Source organism: Berghia stephanieae, chromosome 2, assembly GCF_034508935.2.
Source record: "Berghia stephanieae isolate SIO BIC M18660-M18661 chromosome 2, UCSD_Bste_1.3, whole genome shotgun sequence".
Taxonomy (NCBI): domain Eukaryota; kingdom Metazoa; phylum Mollusca; class Gastropoda; order Nudibranchia; family Aeolidiidae; genus Berghia; species Berghia stephanieae.
Window position 1 is genome coordinate 69,994,778 of NC_088361.1, and position 24,101 is coordinate 70,018,878.

At 36.3% G+C, this 24,101-nt stretch overlaps 1 protein-coding gene across 1 annotated transcript; it reads left to right on the forward strand.

Moving 5' to 3' along the window:
- The first annotated feature begins 5,896 nt into the window (after positions 1-5,896).
- Positions 5,897-23,331, forward strand: LOC144965437 (uncharacterized). The gene is made up of 8 exons (XM_078900784.1): positions 5,897-6,058; positions 6,576-6,599; positions 12,028-12,132; positions 13,126-13,226; positions 14,606-14,708; positions 16,393-16,566; positions 21,562-21,722; positions 22,924-23,331. The coding sequence occupies exons 1-8, from the start codon at positions 5,995-5,997 to the stop codon at positions 23,020-23,022; spliced, it is 831 nt and encodes a 276-aa protein (XP_078756910.1). The 5' UTR covers positions 5,897-5,994; the 3' UTR covers positions 23,023-23,331.
- The last annotated feature ends 770 nt before the right edge of the window (positions 23,332-24,101 follow it).

Here is a 24,101-nt window from a genome sequence, read left to right on the forward strand (position 1 = left end):
TATTTACCCAGCAGATTTGTCAGAAAGTACTGTGTGATAAATCTGATAGCTCAGCTGGTAGATCACTAGTTTCAAGCGCAAGGTGATCGGGATGTTTACACAACAGTGAATTGGTAGCTGAGTCTGCTAAATCTGGCCGAAAATACATTGCAATAAACTAGCATTATATTCACTTGATGTTGTCAGTTTATCGCTGTAAAAATCGGGACTTTTTAAAACTCTCTAATTGTCAGGGTAGTGTACAGGTATGGTCTTGAACTCCCAATCAACCTACATTAGGTCCGAGATTTCAAACTGCCGAATAGATCCATAGGTCAGGCATTTTGCTTACATTTTTCTCTTCCTACAGGAAATGGACGACTATTGCGGTTGGCGGTTCCCCAATGTAAAGGAGTATTGTCTGTCTGAATATTGATTGCCACCTAACAGGCTGCATGCCTTGATTTATATGTTAAATGTAAACTTTTTTCATTATCAGGAGATTTTTTTTCCTCTTTTTTTTTAAAGTGTTGCTGTTGGCCAGGGACCCCCTGTAAAGCGCTTTGAGCACGTTTAGTGGATATTGCGCTATATAAAAGCGCAATTTTTTTTAAAATAGCCAAGCAGCTTTATGCTATGTTTCAAAATAAACTCCGAGGACAATTTTAAATTGTTGTAGTAGTTCTACAGAGCCATCAGTTTATCCTGGTTTCTATCGCAAAGTACTTTCCGACAGATCTAATAGACCCAGCTACCCAATCACTGCTGAGTAGACAGGGTGAGGGTCATTATCAGGAGATAAAAAAAAACACTTTATTGCACTCTAATGTCAAGTCTGTGCCGTGTAACGGATCCTGGACTTGGAGAGTAACGAAAACACAGAAGTCCAGGCCTTCATAAATTGTCTCACCAGAAATCTCCATATCAAATGGTAAGATCATGTAAAATTGGTTTATCACACAATATCAATGTGATAGGGTTTAACATTCCAGAACTAAGGCAAATGCCATCTCCGTGAGTTTGCTGCTGATTCTGAAACGTGTATGTGTGTGTGTGGGGGGGGGGGGGGGTATATCTGTATTGACTACGTAGGTTACCGTTTCAGTGATTGTTTTGACTCCTCGATCACAAAGGCCTGGTTGATGTTTCAGAACCCCATGGAGTCGGGTACAATCCCTAGCTCCTCCCCCCCCCCCCCCCCCCCCCCCCCCTTAAAAAAAATTGAGACGTCTTATATAGTATCATCCGGGTTAATGGAGCCTCTTGATTTCAATTGGTTACGGTCAGTTGATTAAGTTTCAAGAGACGACCCGTTTATTTTCTCCACAAATAAAAATTGTATCATATGTCTTTTGTTCGCTCTTCCACAATTGTTGAAAAGTTTCAAGTTCAATACATGTAAGTACCTGGTATTTTGATTCCATTGTCAACACTTCAACGAATCTTTTCAACGCGTCGATTGTACTCATGTCAGAAGAAGAGTGATGATGGGGTGTTGTATTTATGACAACACAGTAAATTGCTTATTCGTATTCGGTGTACCCACTTTTTCGTGTGTTATGAATTTAATCTAGGAATCAAATGCGCATCTATAAAGACGTGTGGTGTAGCATCTATTGGGTTTACTTCTTGACCATAGATCTACATCAGAAATCTCACGAACAGTCTCATGAGATAATAAGAATGGCAAATATTTATGGTTCACATTTTCCCTATAGATGTAAAGTTTTTGATTCTGTTTTATTATATCTTTTTGGCAGGTGGGAGGGGGAAGGCGAAGCGGGTTTTTTTTTTTTTTTTTTTTTTTTTTTTTTTTCCTTTTTTTTGTATACAATAGGAGAGTACAGTGAACCTTAAGACATATTATTATAAGACCCAATAAGCCGAAAAACAGTTGTTTCTGCAACATCAAACTAAAATATTAATTGCTTGTTGCCTTTTAGATAGAACGTTAACTCTCGTTTTGTTTGAAAACACAACATTTGTATTACCCCTGTGATCAGAAACATCGTCTAGTTTCATGGTTTGTCTGAAAATTGTAACTCTGATTCTGAAACATACATTCAATAACATGACTATTAATGATACTAAACTGTTATGCGCCTAAAGAATGAAATGAAAATTTAACTTCAAGCAGCGATCGTTTTGATGTGCAATGTACATGATTGATTAGATACAGCTTTAAAACATGCACGTGTGTTAAACAGCCAATTTTTTGTCCGACATTTCTCAAAGATTTCGTAGAAATCAAGAGGTCACAACGTGAAAAAGTTGACAACAAACTATTATCAAGCAGCCTCTAAAATCGAACGATCAATGACAACTCAAAGGAGGAGAGCTTAGAAATTGCTGGATTAACCATTTAACTGCCACACTCAGGAAAAATACGTTTTAAAGAATTTGGCCAGAAAACTCGTCCTATAAATATCGATCGATTTAAATGAAATCATCTTGGCAAAAAACTCTCAAACCTGGGACTTCGTGAAGTTAAAGTCTTGCTTAAAGAAATTAAAGGTAATGGTAGATGTGTCTTCGAATCGCTAAATTGTTATTATTGTCTTTTATCTTTAGAGATAATATATATTCTTGAAGATTCTTATCATGCATGCTTCCTTGTTTTTAACATAATTGTCTTATTTAGCCCAATTATCTAGGTTTGCACTATTAAGCTTTTCGTTACAGAAAATAAACTAATTTTTTTCTGTATAATGTCAAAGTGACTATAGAGAAAAGCAAAAACTTCATTTATATAATTCGTGTTCACTGCTGAAATCACGGTCAATGAGATTCATGATGTTCTATTTCGACCAAAATCAACTGTTAGAAGCTTTGTTAAGAGATTCGTCAACGTTCAAATGACATCTAGTAGCCCATTCACACATGTGCCGACTGGTGAGGTCAGAGGACTAGTTGGCCGGAAGATAATCAAAGTCAATGAATTTTGCATGAATAGGGGTGGAACAGTTGTTTGTGTTCGTTACGATAAAGAGCTGGTCTATCGTAAAGTTTTTCCGCTGGATCTAACACACCAAGCTACCAAAAATGAAGCTCTTTTTGACTCGGCCTAAATTAATATATCAACTCAGAAGAAAAAAGGATTTAAGTCCAAACTAGCCCTCATTATTTATTTCTATCGATCTGCATTTTAAGCTTTGCTAACACAAACGTTAAATCTATCTTCTAGATATTTCTTTATCATTATCGTTAGAATTAATTTCAAATTATGACATCATAGAATAAGATTGCTGCTTTTGTTTTGTTAGTATTACCAATTAATTGTTTAAGTATGGTAGCTCTATCAAATGTTACCTCAAAACAAAAATGAAATAAGGTGGGGGGGGGGGGGGGGGGGGCGAGAAAAAGGCATTATTGAAAAGTGTATCTGGTCTACAGGTAAATCTCATATCTTTGGGATATGTTTTCTGACAACATTTTTAAGGTGTTTTTTTTCTTGACATAGTACGGTAAAAAAAAGGAAGAGTCGCCCACTGATAATGCCACGTCCTTGCTTTGCTCTACCTTCATTTGTCATTTTGGACAGAAAGTCCTTCATGTTAATCTTATTGATGCTATGCGTTTAGGTAAAATACAACATCCGCCAATCAGATAGCGTAACAACACACACAACGGTGTGTAACCTTGAACGTTTATAGACTGATTCATATGAAAAGGAATCATCAAATTGGCTGTTTAAAAACAACAACAAAGAGCTGAATAAGTCTAAAGTTAAAGGCTTTTTTTCACATTACAAATTATAGGTAATCTTGATTAATTTGTAGAAAGCCGTAAAAGTTATTTTTTCAAAGTTCAAAAGTTTTTTTTTTTTGACATCTTACAACAGTGATTAACCAAGAAAAAAATAAAACAGAATCACCGTTTATACTTTTCGACTATTTCTGTAGTAAAAAGGCAAACTCTCTCTCTCTCTCTCTCTCTCTCTCTCTCTCTCTCTCTCTCTCTCTCTCTCTCTCTCTCTCTCACTCTCTTTCTCTCACACTCTATCTCCTTCCCTTGCACGCACACACACGCGCACACACACATACATACACACACATTTTTACCTATGATGGTTCATCTATAATGTCAATGTAATATAACATAATATTTCCTTTTCTTACCTGAAGAAGGCCAAAGAATTTTTTTTCGCGTTAGTTTCAGAGTATTTCTTTCCATCACAACAATGAGACCATAACAAATGTGGGTTACCAGATCACTCCGCCCCTCTTGTGTTGCAGAATGTTTGTTTATCTTGGTGTGAAATAAAACATAAGGGCAGCGGTCTCATGACTTCGACTTATACAAGCTATCCACATTGAGAAATAGTAAGCACTGCATTTTTTACTTGGTACTCGCCCGTTTTAATACTTTAAATTATAATTATTAATACTTTAAAGTGACTGTTCTATATCGCCCCGATATCTTCCAAGTCTCCCCTCCACCCATCCCCCCTTCCCCATTTTAAGTTCAAAATCAAAATCGATTAAATTTATTATATGAGCAAACTGTTTGTTTTAAATATCTTAGCTCTTGAAGATTCACGTTATAATATAATTGATGTCAAATGATGGAAATGATTGATTAAAAAATTTTTTTTTAGATTTCTAAATTTAACAGTGGATTATCGTCCCTTGTCTCATTCTTCTCACGTATATATATATATATATATATATATATATATATATATATATATATATATATATATATATATATATATATGTACAGAAACATATGTTTTGGCCACATATAAGTGAGAGATACAATTTATATATATATATATATATATATATATATATATATATGTATATGGATAGAGATAGATAGATAGATAGATAGATAGATAGAAAGATCAATAGATAGATAGCTAGATAAAAAGAGAGAAGAGAGATAGAAAGAGAGAGAGAGAGAGAGAGAGAGAGAGAGAGAGTACTTGTTTTTAATCATAGATAGATAGATAGATTGATAGATGGATCAATAGATAGATAGATAGATAGATAGATAGATAGATAGATAGATAGATAGATAGATAGATAGATAGATAGATAGATAGATAGATAGATAGATAGATAGATAGATAGATAGATAGATAGATAGATAGATAGATAGATAGATAAAAAGAGAGAAGAGATAGGTGAACAGTCTTTTCAATTTTCGGCCCCCCATTTTTGGAACTCTCTCCCGTCACACGTGAGATGCTCGGATTCGTTGACAACGTTCAAATCTCGCTTAAAGTTTTATCTTTTTACGTCATAATGTTGCAATATTATTTTCATATTTTGTTGTTGTTAAATTGAATTCGTATCACGTTTCCTTCACACTTGTCTTACTGTAATATGTTTTGTTTTATATCACTGTAAAGCGCTTAGAGCCTGTGACAACGGGGTAAAGCGCTATATAAATGCCATTTATTATAATTATTATTAAGAGAGAGAGAAAGAGAGCGAGAGAGAGAGAGAGAGAGAGAGAGAGAGAGAGAGAGAGAGAGAGAGAGAGAGAGAGAGAGAAAGAGAGTTCTTGTTTTTAATCATACATGCAAAAAGTCGTACCTTGAACACTATTGTAAATCTAGTGTTTTTATCGGATTTTGTCAGAGTGCGACAAGTCAATCAGTTAATGACAAATGGAGTAGCTTTACTCATATTCTAAATAGTTTACTTGCTAAAAAAAAAGGTCTGCTCTTAGACTACATATAGCGGTCTGACAAGAATATTCGTCTCAAGCAAAAATTATTAGGAACAGGCACATCTGCTTTCCGTGTTTTTGTTCTGTTTTGTTTTGTTGTTTTTATTGTTTTGTTTGTTTTTTTGTTGGTTTTTTTTTTTTGTATTTTTTAAATTAATTGTCTGACAAGAAAAATAATGGACACATTCTTTTACTAATCCACGTGTATTTTCATTGTCTCGTTATCATTCTTCAGAGGCAGCGAAAACGTTTATAAGTTTGAGCTGATAAGAGCATTATTCACTTTCAACATAGTTGAACAGCATTGTGAACTGACGGCGTTGATCAGCCAGAGAGATGTTTTCCACTATTTTATTCCTGGCCCTGTTTGGGAGTAGCTTTGCTTTCCTGTTTCATGATGGTAATTGAATTCAATTTGTATCATTTCAGATGTTTGATTTATTGTCTCCTTTTTCATTTAACAATAGATATTTCATTTTTGTTAAAGTCGCAGCCTTATCTTCTTAAATCTAATTTAAGGAATAGAAGCGGTGTTCATGTTTCATAGTCTATATTAGAGACAGCCACCGGGCCCATATGGCCTTTATTTTACTCCAGTTTCTATGGTGGTTAGCGGACAGTAGTAGCAGTTGTATGCTACCCTTTAGATAGAATGCTAGTCTATCGCATATTACTTTCCATCAGATCTAATAGACCAAGTTACCCAATCACTGTTGGATGAGCAGGGAGTCAGGGGAAAATCTCTATATCACCGGGATTGATTACGTCCCTTTACCCTGAATCAAGTGCTCTACAAACTCAACTGAACTATCGGACCCCCAAATATAAAATCTAATATCTATGAGAAATATTGTTTTTGTCTTTTCCTGTCCAAATATTTAATTCTTTTGTTACTTTCATCTTTTATTTTATTCCAGAACCAGAATGGAACAGTCTCAAAGGTAAATACAATTCAACTCTAAATTTTAAGACAATAAGTGTGTCCCAGCGCGCCTATTTGGTATTTTGTTGGGACGGACTAGCTAAAGAAAATTGATTTTAATGTTTAAAAAAAAAAAGAAATTTAAATCCCTGGATTACAACTTTTAAAAATATCACTTATATTTTTAATCAATATATTCATTTTAGGTCTAATTTTGTAACTGAAGCATAATTTCAACATTTTAGTATCAGGTTAATCCGTGCATTTTAACGTTTTGAGATTGATAGTCACATAATATCTTTTAAAATAATTCTTTGTGTTCGTTATTGATGCTACGCGTTTGGCTAAAATACTCCAAAAATACGCCAGCCGAATATATCACGTACCAACATACACAACTTTGTGTAACCTTATGGCCTATTTAGCCGTACAGACTTTTCGTGCGTGGTGCCGACGACCATAGATTATTCACGGTGATCCACATCCTCCGCTTCTAGACATAAATATGTCGACGAGAGAAGATCCATTTGGACGTACAGTTAATAGGCTTCAACAGTCACGACGTCACTTCCCTCGTAATGACGCATGGTAACTTAGTAACTGGCTCTAAACTATCGGAACAATGGCGGACGCCCTTATGAAATATTTCTCCGACGAGCATAAAAGTGTATTCAGAGGAGAAAAACATTATAAATATGATCTTGTTTTGACTTTTATACATTCTGATCACATGACATATGAAAACTTCTAGCCAGCATGAAAAATAAACAGTACCCATTTTCTATGTTTAGAACTAGGCTGCTCGCCGTTGCTGGGCGATGTGACATCAGACTAGTGAATCCAACATACACACCACCACCATCACACAACCGCCACACACATACGACACAGATTCGTGGGCACAAATAATTGAGTGAACTTCACTCACTCAATAGTGAGAGAACCCCTTCTGTAATTTGAAGTAAGAAGGACTTCAGTGAAAACTAATCACCCAGAATGATCGAAGACAGGAAAATATCAGGCGGCTCCTGATATCAATTGCTTGGGCGGACATTCGTCGGACGATGTTGAAATTCCTCGTTTGTTTACACGTTCAGTTTTCATGAGTTTTGATCCATTATCCACAATTTGTGGAATCCACGGACGAAAAGTCTGTACATCTAAATGGGCCATTTGTGGCGGGTTGTGTGTTACTTTTGTGGGATCGAGTCCAACCGATAGCTCAATGGTCTGGATTCGAACTAGTGTGCGCGCTAAGGCTCTCGTTACCAGCTGCGCCACTCAACCTATACCACAAACGGCTCAGGTTTAATCTAGGGGAGATCAAGAATTGCCTTAGGGCCCCTTATAACTGAATTGTATTAATAACAAGTGAGTCAAGACAATAGTAACGCCCAATGCAATAATAACAATTCTATACATAAAGTTTAATTAGATTGTTACAGGAAAAGATAGAAAGAATAAGTATTTATTTAATATCAGGAAGAATAGCTCTAATTGAGTGGATCTAATTTATTATTTATTTATTTATTGTTTTATTAATCGATTCATTTATGATTGATTGATTAAGTTAGTTTCTAATCATTTGTGTCAGTGGAAAATACATTTGAAAATGGTATAAGCCCGTTTGGCTTATCTTTATCCCGCCGGCTTGCTTGACTGAGGAAAATGTATCAGCTAGTTTCAGGGTTGGCGCCTGCTTGCAGAGTTTTCTGGACTTCACAACAGTGTGTTGTAGGTAGCGACTGACATCAGGGGTTTACCCCTATTCACGGACTGTGATGCAGGGATTCGGCACGACTGGGTGCTCCAAGGACACGGAAAAGGACCTTCAATTAAGAGTTAAAACAACAAGGTCTTAGAGCCAATCGAGTTTGTCTTTCGCCACCGAATCGTCCTTGAGCGACACATCATAATAGCCTTTATTTGCCGACAAAGGCAAGGAGAAGCAGTAACTCCATGATAATGGTAGTTAGTATATGTTTTAAACATCAACTGACAGTCGAGCTATCTTACATGATGAGAATTTAACAGGGTTGTGTCCCTGGTACTTCTTTATTTATTTTTATTAATTATAATTGAGGTAATGATGTGTGGCCGGCGATTGGCGGTGGGGTACACACATTCAAGCAATATACATATTGAATATAAATGAAATAATAGCATAGATCATAAACAAATGTTAACTATAGTATAAGATACATATAGATATAGTTTTGTACAAGTATTCCAACTTACGAACATCCATGGAATAGCACAATTAAAATATATACACAAACTATAATATTAATAATAGATTAAATTGAATTCACAGTAATATCTCGTTCCACTTTGAATGTTAACCAATAATTCATTTTACCTCCAGCCGAGGGATGACAAACTTTTACAAGTTTGAGATTGGAGAGATAGCTCTTCTTTCTTGGGATTCTTAGCGTGTGTGTGATTAAATTCAGAGATAAATTTGATTTTGTGAAATGAAAGAGCGCGTCTGAATTATGGGAATAGCCAATCAGAAGAATGTTCCTGTTTTAGATAGCCAATGATATCCAGATGCTTTGGTAAGAAAGAATAACAGAGAATTAGCGGAGAGACTAGGACAGTAATTGCAATTTTAGCTACTCTTGAACGAGACAAGACCTCAGGGCATATGCACGTTGGAGTCTTGTTTGGAAAAGGTAATTAGCAGGAGGTATGGATACAATTGGCAGACAATTTGAACAGGTAAATAAGCCTTAAGCTGAAAGTGAGTGTTCCGTTATACAATGGAAATGTTCCCCACCTATTGTCAATTTTTCCGTTAGCAAGATTTAGAGCTTTATTAGAGAAAGGCTGTCCATGTTCTGAGTATCCTAGCTGGAGGTGTTAATCAAATATATATATGTCTCGTCCACTAGGTTTGAAGTGGTTTTGAAAGAGACGCTGACGAATGATAAAGAAACACGCAGTGAAAGAAAATCGTTCGTCACACCATTAAACGTTTATAGTCTGACTGATATAATATATTCAGAGCTTATCATAAAAATGGCTGTCTAAAAAGAAATAACAAAGAGCGTTGTGACGTCATTTCCGTTCCTTCTATAGGCCGATAACCGTGAACAGACGGCCCATAGCCTCTTACATCTGCCCCTCATAATCCTCAACACCACTCACAATTTTAAATAAAAAGACTCCAACCGGTATAAATCACTTCAAAAATGCCATTGACAGGAATCCCTAAACTTAAAATATGTATTTGGTAAATAAGATTTTAATGTTTTATTTTTAAAACATTAGCTCGGGATCGAGAAAGATGGAAAATGTTTGTCTGTCATAATAGGTAAATTATGAGCATAGTTACGATTTTATTAACGATCGCTCCACTTGAACCTTTCTTCTTTTTTTTCAGGTTATTCAAACGCCTTTTGATCTAAGCAATCCATTCCATGATTTATTATGTTGTACTCGTATAATATGACTTTTTTTTAAAGCTTAAGTTTTAAATAGATATATTATAAATCACGGTCTTTGTCCGTCATGTAATTTGCAAACCTGATAACCTACGTAAGTTTTGGACTCATGCTGTAGTGGAAATACTCTCAAACCAATGAACCATAATATTGTACATTACAAGCATGTTAAAAGCTGCCTATATTGTTCTATATTATTAGACCTGTAAATATGTAGATAGATGTACGACCGAGTACATTTTCCAGTTTAAAAAAAAAGAATTCACGAAAGGCATAAACGAGTCATAAATCAACTAATTTCCGATTGTTGTCAAGAGACGACGTGCATATTCTCATTCCCTTTGATAGTAACATACGCTTGTGAACGGAAATTGACTACAAAACTCACAGTTTTAAAAATGTAGGTCATTTGAAGTTCGTTTCCAGGCCTTTTTAAGACCGATCGAATCATTAAATTAATGAAATAATCAATCAATGTTTATTTTTTTATTTACCAGTAATGTGGGGACCTGACCCCATAAACAAAAACTACTTTGATTCGATGCCAAGTACTTTAAAGGTCGCTGAGAACGTGTGTTTCTAGAGAACGACCGATTGCAGATTCCTATTTTCTTTTACAAAAGCAACCGTGCTGAGCGGAAATTGAGTATAAAACTAGCGAATGAAAATAGTCGGTCATTCGAAATTCGGTTTTCTTCGTTTAAAGAACTGTATAAGACCAAATTGTTAAATTTCATTAATCAATTATTGTCTTATTTTTCTAATTTTCCAACCCGTAGACTAAAGGCCTGATACTGACCAAAAAATTTACGTCACAAAAGAAGACGATGATCACCAAACGAAAGTAAATAGTGACTTGTTATAAATGCTCAAGGAAACAGTTGATTCTATTGGTTGAGTAATTAACTTTCCCCCGTGATCTTCACCTTCTTTTATGACGAATTTTGTTTGTTTGCATCAGACCTTTAGTTAACGAAGGCTACGGCCAAACCTCTTGAACAAAAACTACTTTGATAAGCTGCTAGGGACTTCAACGGACGCCGAGACAGTGGGTTTCTAGAAAATGACAGATGACAGCAACTTCTAATGGTGCTCACACCATTATGATATGACGATCGACCCAAGATGCCGTACCGCATTTGTGCACCATCGCTAACACGCCCGGAAGCTTCGCCACAACGCACCGTTCAACCAGATGCTCTCCGGATTCAGGCTCGTTACCACAACGGTACATGTTGGACAGGTGACAAGTCCCCACTGATGCAGTGAGCGTGCTGTTAAGCAGGTTCTCTACCGCAACTGATTGGCGGCCACCCAATGTCTCCTCTTGCTGGTGGAAAAAAGCCTGGCAACATCTCCCAGAGTTTGAAAGGAGTCGATGTCCCCGCCCCCTCAAGGGATTGAATTCGTCCAAACTGTCCTCCATCTCGTATATGCAGCTCTGTCCCAAGTCAGGAAGCTACGTACAAGTGTTGCTGGGACGTATTTCGGTTCGAAACGAGGTCACCGTCCATTATGCGCTTGAGAGCGGTGTCCACATTCCGAATTGGATGTCCATTAGTCACATATCATGGAGGGCCGTTCAAGGCCCCCGCTATAGGCCCGACATCTTGGATGGTCTTGCGGTTGTATAAATGTAGTTCATTTGAAGTTTGTTTTCTGAGGTTAAAGGCGGCCTATTAAAGAAAAACTTGTTAAATTATTGTAATATCTAATAAATGGTTATTTTTTATTTACCAGTAACATTCAGACATAACCCTATAAAAAAAACTATTTCAAAGGACTTCAAATGTCGCTGAGAAAGTGTGTTGCTGGAGGATGGCGACCCATTGCAGATTCCCATAATCTATTAATAGTAATGGGGAACGATAATTGAGTACGGAATTAGCGGCTGAAAAAATGTGGGTCATTTGAAAATCGGTTTTCTGGAGTTGAAGAACTTTATAAGACAAAAATGATGAACTTCAGTAATAAATTAATGGCTTATTTTTCATTTAACAGTGACGTGGGGAGCAAATCCCTTTAACAGCAACTACTTTGATAAGATGCCAAGGACTACAAAGGACGCCGAGAAAGCGGGTTTCCAGAAGATAAGCGATTGTGACGGTAAATATTTCGCAGCAATTTGCCATCATTAGCATCATCATCATCATCATCATCATCATCATCATCATCATCATCATCATCATCATCATCATCATCATCATCGTCATCATCATCAACATCGTTACAAACGCAAACATGCATACACATACAAACACGCGTGCAGAGGCATTCAAAGGGACACTCACAGATTTAAGCAATCCTGTAGTTCTGAATTACATTTCAAAAGAATTTTCTTTTCTCAGTATTTAAATTTGATAATCTGGTCTATAAAAGGAAGTGTGGTGTTTTAAAAAAAACCGTTATTTTTTCCATAATGAAATCATTAAGTTTGCTTTTAATATTTACTTAAATCTATCACAGGCAAGTGGATAATCTAAGATGTTTATATAACATTTTTCTCTCTTTACTTGCTCTCCTTTAACTTGTAAGGCTTAATTTTTCTATTCACGAAAAACACCATTCATGTTTTTTATTAACAATTTCCTTTTGGTATTCTTAGATTCAATAATTGCTTTCTATTGTTGTTTTAACCATTTCTCTCTCTCTCTCTCTCTCTCTCTCTCTCTCTCTCTCTCTCTTTCTCTCTCTCCCTCTCTTTCTCTTTCTCTCTCTCTCTCTCTCTCTCTCTCTCTCTCTCTCTTTCTCTTTCTCTCTTGCTTTCTTCTTTATTTATCTCTCTCTCTCTCTCTCTCTTTCTCTCTCTCTCTCTCCCTCTTTCTCTCTCTCTCTCTCTCTCACTCTCTATCAATCTATCTCCCTCTCCTTCTCTCTATCGTTTAAAAATTGACAGCGTTTGTTTGTGTGTATTATTATGTGTGTGTGTGCTGTGTGTGTGTGTGTGTGGGCGGGCGTGTTTGTGTGTGGTGTTGTGTGTGAGTGTTTTAGGGAGTGTATTCGCGTGTGAACAAGCAAGTAACTTCGACCACACTTTGTAAAATTTTTTGTCTCTCTTAAACCTTCCAACTATTTTAATCTTATGATTTCTATTTCCAGCGGAAGCAAGTTTCAGAGGTACGCGGTATGTGTTACATCATGACAATGTCCTCGTGTTGTTGTATGACGTCAACGGCTATATTGCTGGCATCCAATTAATGGTGAGTCCTTGTATTATAGATAAAGAATGATTAGTAAATGCCTACATTTTTAAACGCTCAGTTGTACGCTCAATTCACTTTTAGATCATGAATGTTTTCCCTAAGCAGACAAAATGGATTCAAAATATAATTTTGGGGTGGGAGTTGGGGAGTGGTTTGTTCCACGATATGCGTTTTGAAAAAAAAAGAGTGATCACCTAATGCTACCATGGATTTCAAACTAAGCTTCAAAAGGGGAGGGTGATCATATAACCGCATTTGTATCCATGTAGTTAGATGAGAGGAAACCGGTAATCCAAGTTAGAAGAACGTCCATTGAGGATTGGTCATTCATTTTCATTCAAATTCAAGTCAAACTATTAGTGTTTTATTATGGATCTTTGGGTTGAGTAAGCAAGTAGTGGCTGAGAAACTGGACTCCGTCCAATTTATTTATAAACGCGGCAAAACGATTACTCGTGTTCGCAAGAAGTGATGACTACGATCTGTGGCAATTTGATATCTTTCTAGAAGAGTTCAACGCAGTACCAGACATGCTATTGGGAAAGGCAAAAAGTAAATGAAACTGCTCACAATAATGCTGTTCAGTTGGTTTATAGGACGAAGAGGTTGTTGTAGTGAAACATGACAGAAATCGTTTTCAAGATCGGTGGTGTTGAGCTGAAATAAGACATTGAAAATTGTGAATGTGTTAGTCGATTGAAATGGCGATGTATATAATCGAAAACGACCTACTGGAAGAAAAGATGCGGTCGCTGTGAGAATCATTAAACATTTTCGAGAATCTTGGTGTTATCCATTGCACATTAAATGATTTAACGAAAATTAAGAAATTACTTAAAGTTAAAATAAGTGATATTCTATGTTGTTCGTAGGGTTTATTTCTATTACTACACACATGACCATAACTTTTTGTTTGGGACTAAAAATCAAACATTCTATATGTGGGGGGGGGGGAGGGGGGAATACATAAAGGGAAGTTAAATTGTCAGAATTTTCATAACATTTGCGATATTCTATTTTTAATGACGTTTTTTTTAACATAATCAAGCCATTTTTGGTAGTGAGATTATCTAAGACTGGTCACAGTACTTAGAATTTAACAAATATGATTGGTCACCCAGTGATCGTTTTGTTTCTAAAAGAAAAAAAATGTGGAACGCAGTTTGGATTTTTATTGCCTCCCTCAGAGTATCAACTCTTATGAAGAGCATTTTTATGTGGGCGTACAAATAAGATTCAGATCACTGTGACTATTGCTTAGGGTAGCTGAGAATTTCAATTATAGCAACCTGTCATAACACCCCTAATTAATTTCATCGCAAAATAATATGCACTTTTCGTTGACAAATCACAAATAAATTCGAATTCTATTAAAGATTCCTACAAACCAACCCAATGGATACCCACCAGCCTCACTTCAACCTCCATACATCAAAGATGGAGATAACTACCTGCTCACCGCTTATTTTGTGGATCCATGTATGTAACAGGCAAAAATAGCATTTCATTTATTTTTATAGAATAACGCCCTAAACGTTCATAATTGATTTTAATTGAATGAAATAAATAAAATAATCTTTAATTACTACTACTACTACTACTACTACTACTACTACTACTACTACTACTACTACTACTACTACTACTACGACGACGACGACGACTACTACTACTACTACTACTACTACTACTACTACTACTACTACTACTACTACTACTGCTACTGCTACAACAACAACAACATCAACAATAACAACTACTATGACTCTACTACCACTACTACTACTACTACTACTAATACTACTACTACTACTACTACTACTACTACTACTACTACTACTACTACTACTACTACTACAACTACTACTTTTACTACCACTACTACTACTACTACTACTACTACTACTACTACTACTACTTTTACTACTACTACTAGTGCGGCTATGTGGTCTTGTGGTATGACACTCGCTTTCGGATCGGAAGGTCCTGGGTTCGAGCCTCGCTCGGCGCATAGTTGAGTCCTTGGAGAAGGCTCTTTACTCACATTCTCTCACCGGACTCAGGTGTAAAATGAGGACCTGGCCGTTAACAGTGTTGTCTCTTTCTCAAAAATTTGTAATATCGCCTGACAGGCGTCATGTCTCGTCCTACATGTTATGTGTTGTTGTTGGCCAGGGACCCCTTGTAAAGCGCTTTGAGCACGTTCAGTGGATATTGCGCTATATAAAAGCTCAAGTTGTTTTTAACTACTACTACTACTACTACTACTACTACTACTACTACTACTACTACTACTACTACTGAGCGTCCTCCTCATCATCCTTAGCCTTTTCTTCAGTTTTCCTCTTTGGTCTCCTTTTTTTCATTTTTTTAAAATTCACATTGTCCCCAACAAATCGCATCTTATCATTGTATAGTTCTTTTCTTCAATATTAAACTATGAAGCTAAAGATGGAAAGACAGTTTTTTTTTAAAGCATGCATGGTTGAAAATATATCATGATGAATGGATCTGATAACCCATGATAAAAATATTTACAAAAAGGCATTATTAGAAAGGACACTTTAACTCTTGGGTTTTGAATTACTAATGAGTTCCAAACCTCGGCACTACCTTCGAGACAAGTTTAACATGTCGAACCCAAGAGTTTGTGAACCTTAGATCTCTTCAAAAACATTTACCCATTTTTTTGGTTCTAATTAATTGGCTGTGTTTGTATTTAAGGCCGCCTGAATTTTATTTGCCTAAAAAAACAGCTTTAATATAGCACACTAACCACTGTGTCCCAACTAGACAGCACGACTCAAAATGTAGGACAAGACATGCGCATCTGAGACGCTATTACATTTTTTTTCGACAGAGACAATGCTGAAATCTGCCAAGTCTCATTTAGCAACTGAGTGATGTGATTGAGTTAGTAAAGAGACTTTTTGCGAGGTCTAGATTAAAAATCTCAGCAATTGAAGATTGGATATTATCAAAATATCATTAGGCTTCAAAATCATTTTGTAAAGTTGGATGTGTGTAGATATGAATATTTCTTTAACGTCCTTTTATTTACAAAACAATTTTGATTAAAATTATACGAGTATATTGATCAAATCGATGTTTTCTCACAACCAAAAATGACTTTATGTATATTCACGAAATATTTTCTTGCCAGCCATCATCTGCACAACTGGACGAAAGGCAAGTGATTTTGAAACCCAGGGAACAGGCACAAACTTATACATTCAAAATGGAACTTCCCCTGAAAGCGACAGCATTCTTATCCCATATGAACAAAAGGGAATGAAGGGAACTAAATGGACTCTTGGGAAATGTTTCCCCACAATGGGTTAGTTGGAAATTTTGTATTAAATTTATGTTGTCGTGTTTTTTTTCTTTTCATATAGAATTTATATTTCTTTTTATTAAAGAGAGAACTTTTGGCTTCTTCGGACGTACATTTTTAAACAGGTTGGTCATAAATTTTTACCTTAAATATTAATGAATTTAGAGGACCCTTAACCTGTCATAAAAACTTAAATCTTAGAATTTACACAAATGTAATTAATATTATGTGACAAGTTGTGTGTCATCTTAATTCATCAATCGTTGAAGTAAAATTGTGTGACCAAATTGAAAAAGGTTTTTTGTCAGTGTATTATGATACATTCAATATAAATGATGAATAATATTGTGTAGTGTGTTTTTGCACCTGTTTATTACAGGGTGTTTAGATCTCTTCTGCCGCTTTTCTGGATTCTACGTTGAGCAATATCGTTTCTGACGTTTGTTGAATTTATAAAGGAAATGTTCGATGTTAAATATTTTTGAAGCTGTTATATTGGTTATTTCTCAATAAGTTTTAAATGTTGGCAATGGATATTAAAATGGGAAATGTGGCAAATCGTACCTCATGTCTCTATAAATGGAAACCCGAAGATCAGCTGAAAAATCCTGATGTTTGTCTACCAATATGCACCAAATTTGGACGGAGGTTAACTGATGCAACCGGATTATTGAAATGTGAACAATCAGATTTTTAATGTTGAATGCAAAGATGAATAGACAAAATCGATAATTTGTTACACAACAACGCGTTTTGGCTAAAACATATAATAATTGATAGGAACGAGCAGCATTTATATTGTGCAGGATCACGATTTGGCCATACTCGATGTGCACTTTGTTACATTGTATCAGCAATTTTAAATTATATCTCACACACCATTTACAATTTCCCACAACCTCAAACAATATTTATTTAGAAATATATAATAAAAATGACCTATCGATCAAAAATCTCTTCGGATGCCCTTTAAAAGTTTGTACATTTTTTGCTTCCCTAGTTGTTATTGGGGATAGCATTCCATATTATGGGACAAATCTTTGAAAGGATCTCTCGCCTTAATACTTTAGTCTAAATCCTGTTGTTAGTTTGAAGTTGTGTGCTGCCCAGCCTTGACCGGAGGAGTCTTGCTAGTGTGTTGTAATAGACCCACAGTGTCATATGTAAACAATGGCAGTGATTGGTTAAAGTAGAAAATTGCACATAGTTTACTATCGACGGTATGTGTCTAGGTAAAAAACCCACTAATCTACTGCTTGATCAATAGAAACAACACAGAAAACTGTGTAAACTTAAATGCTTATAACATGATCGTGAAAATCATGTGATAACTAGTCACACTAGAGGTCGATATCATTCACGTTATTGTTTATGAACAACCAACCATGCTTGTCCGAGAACGTTTGAAGGTGTGTCACAAATCCCATGTTTTGATTGGTCAAAAAACTACTGGTTAATTGTAATGGACTTGTAAGTAATCTGCGAGGCAAGATAGAGCTCCATCTGCCATGCATTTAAAGAGCAGGGCGCCACTTTTAATAAATCCCTTCAGAAAAATGTAGCAATAACCCAGGAAGTAATATCTTGAAACGAAACAAGTTTTAATAAGCTCAATCTAAACACTTTAACCTGGATTCACGTAATAAGGATGCTATTCCAACAAATCCAACCATTTGAAAATGAACATGTAAGTTTTAAACACGGATCGGCGCAAAATAGGAATAATAAGTCTCCCTTCAAAGTACACTGCAATGGTCGTTAAAAGATTCAAACAACCTCCTCAACATATTGAGATGTTTAATCAATCAAAGAAGACTGCCTCTGCGATAGAGCTCAGGAAGTAGTTCTGGATGGACATAGAAGTGAGAAATGCAACGTTTTATTGGGGGTATCTCAAGGAACTGTCCTTGGACAGCTCTGCTTTCTAACATTCATTAACGGCTTAGGAAAAAGCATATCAACTCTTACCAAGCTCAAACTGTTCGTCGATGACAGTCTCTTGTTTCGAGTCATTAAAACCCAGAATGACGCAGAAATATTACAGAATGATGGTGACTCACTTCTGTCATGGGCACAAACCTGGCAGATGAAATTCTACTCCGATAAATGTTTTGTAATGTCAAGAACAAACAAAAAAAAACAGCAAATTAAATATGACTACCAAATAAGGGGTTAGTTATTAAAACACGTGGACACAATACCCAACTTGGGAATCCAAATAAACAAATCACTGAAATGGAACCAACATACTGATAATATTGTGGCAAAATCAAACCGTACCTTCTGTTCCAGTGCCCCTAGAGGTGAAAGAACAGGCCTACAATGCTTTAGTCAGACCCGTATTGGAATATGCGTGCACAGTGTGGGATCCTTATCAGCAAGGGCACATCAAGAAAATCGAACGAGTTCAAAGGGCAGCTTCGAGGTTTGTCACCAAAAATAGGGTTTAATAGTCTGATGTCATGTCAGCCCAGCAACGAGCATCTTGGTTTTAAACAAAGTAAATAGGCACTTTTTATTCTTCATGCTGGCTAGAACTTTTTCACATGTCATGTTATCAGAATATATAGAAGTCCAAACATGATCATATTTATACTGTTTTTCCTCCTCTGGATACACTTTTATGCTCGTCGGAGAAGTATTTCATTAGAGCGTCCGCCATTGTCCGATAGTTTCCGATAGTTTAGAACCATTTACAAAGTTACTATGCGTCATTACGAGGGAAGTGGTGTCACGACTGTTGAAGCCTATTAGTTGAGCCAACCAGATGCGTTATTGCGGCCTTGAGATTGTTGCAGTGGAAAACACTGAAGACTAGGCGGAGAGAAAAACGCCTCCAACTTCTCCACAGAACAGTACATTCCAACAAAAAGCAGTGAATCTACCACAATATTTCACAAAATAACACCATGCATTCAAAAGAAATTATCACAGCAGTAAGTTCACAATTCCAACACACAGAACCAACACATATAAAATCAGTTCCTTCCCAAGAACCATCAAGGAATGGAACACTCTCCCACCAGAAATCCTAGATATTAACAACAACAAATTTGATCAACTATTAAAGATTTATCTTTCAACTCAATAACACAATAATGGAGAAAGTTACCACATAATTGTAGAAAATCTGTAGTGATGGTAATTCGCCTTTGCAGATAAAGACGTTGATCTTGAACTTGAAGAACGAAGCATATAAAAAAAGAAATCAATTTGACAAATGTTCTTTAGCTTAACAGTTAGTTAGTGATAAGAATAATGAGGGATGGACATAAGCCGATCCCTGATGTATTTCAAGTGCATCAGATCCTTACAGTAACCCAGGCAGAAGAGATAATTGTGATGTGTCATCGGATGCTTGAGAAAATTGAAAGAGACAAAACGTTTTCAATGAACATTTAGTTTTCAGCTGTTGCCCTTTAAAAAAACGTAAATTGCTATATAAACAACAACCGATGTAATATCTATTTTTATTGGCGCTCTCAAAAACAGTATGAACTGATGCAAAGGGGTCGCATGACAAAAATCTAACGTGCTCATTACGTTTTCAATGATTATTGAGCTTTTCTTTATTATGAATGAAAACAAGATGACGGTTAATCTGAGCGCTGAGTGATACGAAGACATATTGAACTGATTTTGCAGTCTTTCAGCATCGTGTGGAACCTAACTGTCGAAGGATTCATTGAATACAACAAGACCTCATACCGCCAATGTTAGCATGCAATGAATGATGAGCATTTCGGGACACGAATAATTAGTCGACGAACACGACATGAATGGGAAAGTCATAGCCCAGATCTTACCCATATGATTCCTTCTTGTGGGGATTCTTACAAGATTTCATGTTGTATGAACATTTACCTATACATCACAGTTAAGAAGGGGATTTTAAAGCAACTCGAGAGAAATCAAATGGAATGTGATAAACAACGTGCATTGAGAGAAAAGGGAATCATCTAAGTCATGTGCTTTAAAATTTACAGTTATTGCCATACGTTCATGGAAGTTTCACATTATATATCCAAATTGATGCTTTTTAGCAAAACTACTCATAATTATATTACATGTTTTATATTTTTCCTGATATTAGCCAACATTTTTCAGCTATTAACTCTTCTTTGAGTGTCCACTTTTTGGATCACCACGTACATGGTTGAATTCAGATTATTTTTGTTTTCTTCAAACGTTTATCCTCTTTAGTTTGTGGGCCTAATTTAAAAAAATATATTTGGTTTTAAAAAGCAGTTGTCGGAGATGTTGAGTATATAAACATATGGATTAAGTTTTGACCATGGTATAAACTGGTTCTTTAAACAAAGGGATAACAGATAATTTTACATTTGGTATATTGATGCTTTCGTCTAAATAAGATACTCACCAGAGGGATATCACGTACCAAGACACAAAGCTATGTGCAACCTTGCACGTTTTTAATAGTCTGATTGACACAATTGAGTAAGAAATACGTACTTTATAAAAATGGTTGGCTAAAAATAGTACAAAGCTCTTAGTGGCGTAAATTTCGTTCCTTCTATAAAGATGAGCACTGTATTTATAATATCATGAGCAGTGCAATTTGACCAATAACTGTTCACGTGATAAAAGTGCTAAACTCCAATCAACACATATCATATTCGGTATCAAAACTAACGTGTACTAGAATTAGCTAAAGTGTATTTGACTTAGTCGATACATATTCGATTCTGACATTTAAATTTGATTCTTGCCAGTACCCGTTTGCGAATTGCCGCCCCAACTGGGAACTCCGCGAATATTAATATAGTCAAATCCCTTCACTTTGTAATCACATTGCGTGTCCAGATAGATAGTTTGACTTGGGGTTTCTATGAGACCAAGGTAAACTACAATTTTAATGGATTAAATAGTAGACATTTTTGACTAGATCAGTGGCCAATAAATTATACGTTTTAAAGAATAAGAATTACTTCGTTGCATTAATGAAGGGCATCTAAATTTGTAATATTGCTATTACAGGTGTCCATTACTGGTATGACACCAGCAGAGACATGGACTGTGATAATTTCTTCCCCGTGTTCCTCATGTACAACCGTGGGAAACTGACAGGATTTGGCTGGTCGACCGCTGCTGACCTGAAGACAACACGTTTTGAGCATCCCCCAACTTTAGCGTTGCGGGTAAGAAAAATAACATTGCATTTCATCGTAACAGAGTCGACGATATTATGTTTAACTTTAAAACAACAACTACTACTACTCCTACTACTATGTACTGTGCTGGTATGCTGTCTTGCGGTGTGACATTCGCCCTCGGATCGGAAGGTCCAAGGTTTAAAGCCCGCTCTGTGTGGCGCATTGAGTCCAATGAAAAGGCTCTTTAGCCACATTCTCTCACCGCACTCAGGTATAAAATGATTACCTTCCCGTAAATAGCGTCTCTCCGTCGGAATAAATTGTAATATCGCCTAACGGGCGTCATGTCGCGTACTATGTGTTAATTGTTGCTGTTGGAAAGAGACCCGTTGTAAAGCGCTTTGTGGACTTTTAGTGGATATTGCTCTATATAAATGCTCAAGTTTTTACTACTACTACTACTACTACTACTACTACTACTACTACTACTACTACTACTACTACTACTACTACTACTACTACTACTACTACTACTACTACTACTACTACTACTACTACTACTTCTACTACTACTACTACTTCTCCTACTACTACTACTACTACTACTACTACTACTACTACTACTACTACTATTACTACTAGTAGTACTACAGTGCGGCTATGTGGTCTTTTAGTATGACACTCGCTTTCGGATCGGAAGATCATGGGTTGTTGCCTCGCTGGGCGCATAATATATGAGTACTTGGAAAAAGCTCTTCACCCATATTATCTCACCGTATTCAGGTGTAAAATAAGTACCTGGCCCTTAACAGCGCTGTCTCTGTCCGAAACAAATTGCAATATCACCTAACAGGCGGCATGTGTCGTTCTATATGTTACGTGTTACTGTTGTTCAGGGACCCTTTGTAAAGCACTTTGAACACGTTTAGGGGATATTGCTTAATGTGGGGAGGGGGGGGGGAGTTGACTACAACAAATACTACTAGGACAACAACAACAACAACTACTACTACTACTACTACTACTACTACTACTACTACTACTACTACTACTACTACTACTACTACTACTACTACTACCACGACTACTACTTTATCCTTCCATTTTCATTCTCATCATTTTCAGGGTAATCATTGTCATTTTACTCTTTTTCTTCGAGATACAATTGTTATCCATTCTCTAAATCTGTAAGTCATAGAGCTTCTAAGACGCTGATGGTTACCTATTTTTTATGTTTTCTCCACAGCTGTTTTTCAAAACGGTGCCAAAATGCTTAGTGGAGGCAAAAGTCAGATCAACAATGCATATTTATCTTAATGGTAACGTCCTGTCGGACCTGTGTTAGACTACCCAGATGGCCACCTCGTCCTGTGATTGTGATTAAACGTTTCGTTTTTAAATGTCATTTGGTATTCTTCTAAAATCACTTTTCGGAAATCGGTTATCTTTTGGAAACTGGTTACTTGTTTCGAGTTCCTGATCAAAGGCAAACAATAACTGCAATATTGTTGCATATGAATGGGAACTGAGGCGTGTAAGAGATGCAACTATAACCAACAAGCTGATCAATTGGGCTTTGATTATCGAGATTCGAGGGAATACTAAATTTTAAAAGAAATTGAAAAGTGAAATAAAAATTCTTAGCATTGCAAAAGTTTTCCTTTTATTTGGTCGGTCTGATTTGATGAACGGAGAATATTTTAGATTTTAGAATGTTTGTCTGGTTGGTATGTTTTAGGCAATCTCTGTGGGATGGATATGGTGTCTTTCAATGATATCGTGAATATAGATAGACGGTTCATAAACGTAAGGAATATTTTCCACGGCACAAGACCTGTTAGACATCAAATTTTTGACAAGTCCATGAAAGCCTACAATCTGTCGTACAGTGACAGAAAGCCTTCTTACGTTTCGGCCATAACACTTTACTTACTTGTGACGTTTGGCCTTATACCCAGAAAGTGGTAGAGCAAATATATAGCCGAAAACATCAACATAAGGAAAAGATAGAGTAGGGCTAGAAAAATAGTAGAGAGTGAGGACTCGTTGATAGGTTTCCCTCCAGATCAGGCCGGTGCACTAAAAATAGCCTGGGTAGAGAAAATAGTAGTAGTTGTAGTAGTAGTAGTAGTAGTAGTAGTAGTAGTAGTAGTAGTAGTAGTAGTAGTAGTAGTAGTAGTAGTAATAGTAATAGTGGTAGTAGCAGTAGTAGTAGTAGTAGTAGTAGTAGTAGTAGTAGTAGTAGTAGTAGTAGTAGTAGTAGTAGTAGTAGTAGTATCGTTCGGCTACACTTCTATGTTCAAGGTATCAATCCAGGTTCGGAAGCCATCATCACATTTGTTGATGGTTTCAAATCCCCCTTCCAGTTTTGTCTCTGAGCAATCTAGTACGAGGTGGTTTGCATCTTGTGGTGCTTGGTTGCAC

Excerpts from the sequence above, each read along its gene's own strand:
- LOC144965437 (XM_078900784.1), top strand. The coding sequence starts at position 5,995 with ATGTTTTCCACTATTTTATTCCTGGCCCTGTTTGGGAGTAGCTTTGCT. Across the intron at positions 6,059-6,575 it reads TGCTTTCCTGTTTCATGATG|AACCAGAATGGAACAGTCTC; the intron begins GTAATTGAATTC and ends ATTTTATTCCAG. Across the intron at positions 16,567-21,561 it reads GAAATGTTTCCCCACAATGG|GTGTCCATTACTGGTATGAC; the intron begins GTTAGTTGGAAA and ends TTGCTATTACAG.